Source organism: Poromitra crassiceps, assembly GCF_964638095.1.
Source record: "Poromitra crassiceps genome assembly, chromosome: 6".
NCBI lineage: Eukaryota > Metazoa > Chordata > Actinopteri > Beryciformes > Melamphaidae > Poromitra > Poromitra crassiceps.
Genome location: NC_139627.1, coordinates 52,293,422 through 52,295,255, shown reverse-complemented (window position 1 = coordinate 52,295,255; position 1,834 = coordinate 52,293,422). Strand labels below are relative to the sequence as shown.

Here is a 1,834-nt window from a genome sequence, read left to right as displayed (position 1 = left end):
CAAACTGAAAGTGTGTGGCTTGAGCTTGGCTTTGGCATACGGTGTGAACGAGGGCTTAGCAGTGGTTGTCATAGGATTGGATTGGAATGACACTTGTGTGCCAAGTCAGCGCTCTTGGCCTTCATTATTGCTGTTGTTGAGACATTGAACAAGGAAGAAGTCTTAACATAACAGTGACATTGTCAATAACATTTCTTAATGGCACCATTGAGGTTTGGCCAGCCCCCCTCCTGCACACACTCCTCACCACACCACCCTCACCACTCTGGTGACAATAAAAGCTCCACTTGTCCAAGTTGTGCATCACTGCTTTGCTCCATCACTCCAGAACAACTTCAGCTCATTCAACAATCTGCTTCTCCATCAGCAAAGACCTGCTCCAACTGGTGAGTTGCAAATATATATATATATATATATATATATATATAAATACCGTATATATGTATGTATGTATTTATGTATATAATTTATATAGACTGAACATTGTGTCCACATTTCCCCCCAGAATCATGAGTAAGTCCTCCATCAGCACCGATCAGGAACTTCGTAAAGGGGATTATATCCTCAGCGACAATGGGGACTACAAAGCCATCTTTCAGGTGTGTGTGTGTGTGTGTGTGTGTGTGTGTGTGTGTGTGTGTGTGTGTATTGGGGGAATCTACAGAGCCATCTTCCAGGTGTGTGGGGGGGGTCCTGCCTGATCTTATTTCTATCTGCTGGATGACTTAAAAATGTGTTAAAGTATCAATAAAATGACAATGAGAGTCAGAGACTGAGTTGCATTGCAGCCCTCATGATTTCAGAGGCAGGCAGGTTAGGAAAAACAGCATCAAATGCAAATCAGAATTCGAATCAGTAGCTGCAGAACATGACGGTAATGATTAGAAACAACCGGTAGAAATACTTTTTTACTTTTATACTTTATTACATTTCAGAACCCATTGTAAACAAGTTGAATCAGTACTTCTACTTTCACAGTAACTGTACTTCTACTTAAGTAAAGAATGTGTGTACTTTTCCCATCTCTGCCACCCACAGACCGACGGCAACTTTGTCGTCTACAAGCGCAGTTGGACTCCCACCTGGTCGACACAGACAAATAGAAACTGTCCAGACCAGTTCCGAATCGTTCTTCAGCAAGATAACAACCTGGTTATGTACACCAAAGAGAAGCAGGTGGTTTGGGAAAGTAAGACCAGCTCTAACGACCAGTCCAACCAGATGCGACTGACCATGACTGACACCGGTCAGCTGAGACTGGACAAGAATGGGGCAAAGATTTGGAGCAAACCTGATAAGTTGAAGTCATGACTGATGTCATGACTGATGTCATGATGTGCAAGAATAATGTGTTGTGCTCTGTGAATGAAATAAAGAGCTACAGTGTAATCAAGTACAGTAAAGTACACGGTCATTTCTGTGCATGAATCAGTCGACAATTTAGTATATTGTACTTTGTTCTGTGATAACAAACTAATAAATAACAAATGCAACAATAAATGCCAATGTAAATATTGCAATTAATAAACATACACCAACAATAGCAAAACAATTGAATGAAAGGGGTAGATGCTGCAATGATTAAAATGTAACTATCGCTGAAAAGCTTACTGTAAGTCATAGCACTGAATATAAATATCCTCAAAACATTTTAAAATTTAACTATCACTAAAAAGCTTACTGTAAGTCATAGCACTAAATATAAATACCCTCAAAACATTTTAAAATTTAACTCACTAAAAGCTTACTGTAAGTCATAGCACTAAATGTAAATATCCTCAAAACATTTTAAAATGTAACTATCACTGAAAAGCTTATACTGTAAGTCATAGCA

General features: G+C 39.1%; 1 protein-coding gene across 1 annotated transcript; it reads left to right on the top strand.

Annotated features, from left to right (window-relative positions):
- The first annotated feature begins 228 nt into the window (after positions 1-228).
- Positions 229-1,498, top strand: LOC310778935 (B-type lectin plumieribetin-like). The gene is made up of 3 exons (XM_083639409.1): positions 229-386; positions 506-599; positions 1,039-1,498. The coding sequence occupies exons 2-3, from the start codon at positions 510-512 to the stop codon at positions 1,309-1,311; spliced, it is 363 nt and encodes a 120-aa protein (XP_083495535.1). The 5' UTR covers positions 229-386; positions 506-509; the 3' UTR covers positions 1,312-1,498.
- The last annotated feature ends 336 nt before the right edge of the window (positions 1,499-1,834 follow it).

What these genes read in the sequence shown, in the direction of transcription:
- LOC310778935 (XM_083639409.1), top strand. Translation starts at nt 510, where the DNA reads ATGAGTAAGTCCTCCATCAGCACCGATCAGGAACTTCGTAAAGGGGAT. An exon ending in ACTACAAAGCCATCTTTCAG is followed by an intron (nt 600 to 1,038) that starts GTGTGTGTGTGT and finishes TGCCACCCACAG; the next exon opens with ACCGACGGCAACTTTGTCGT.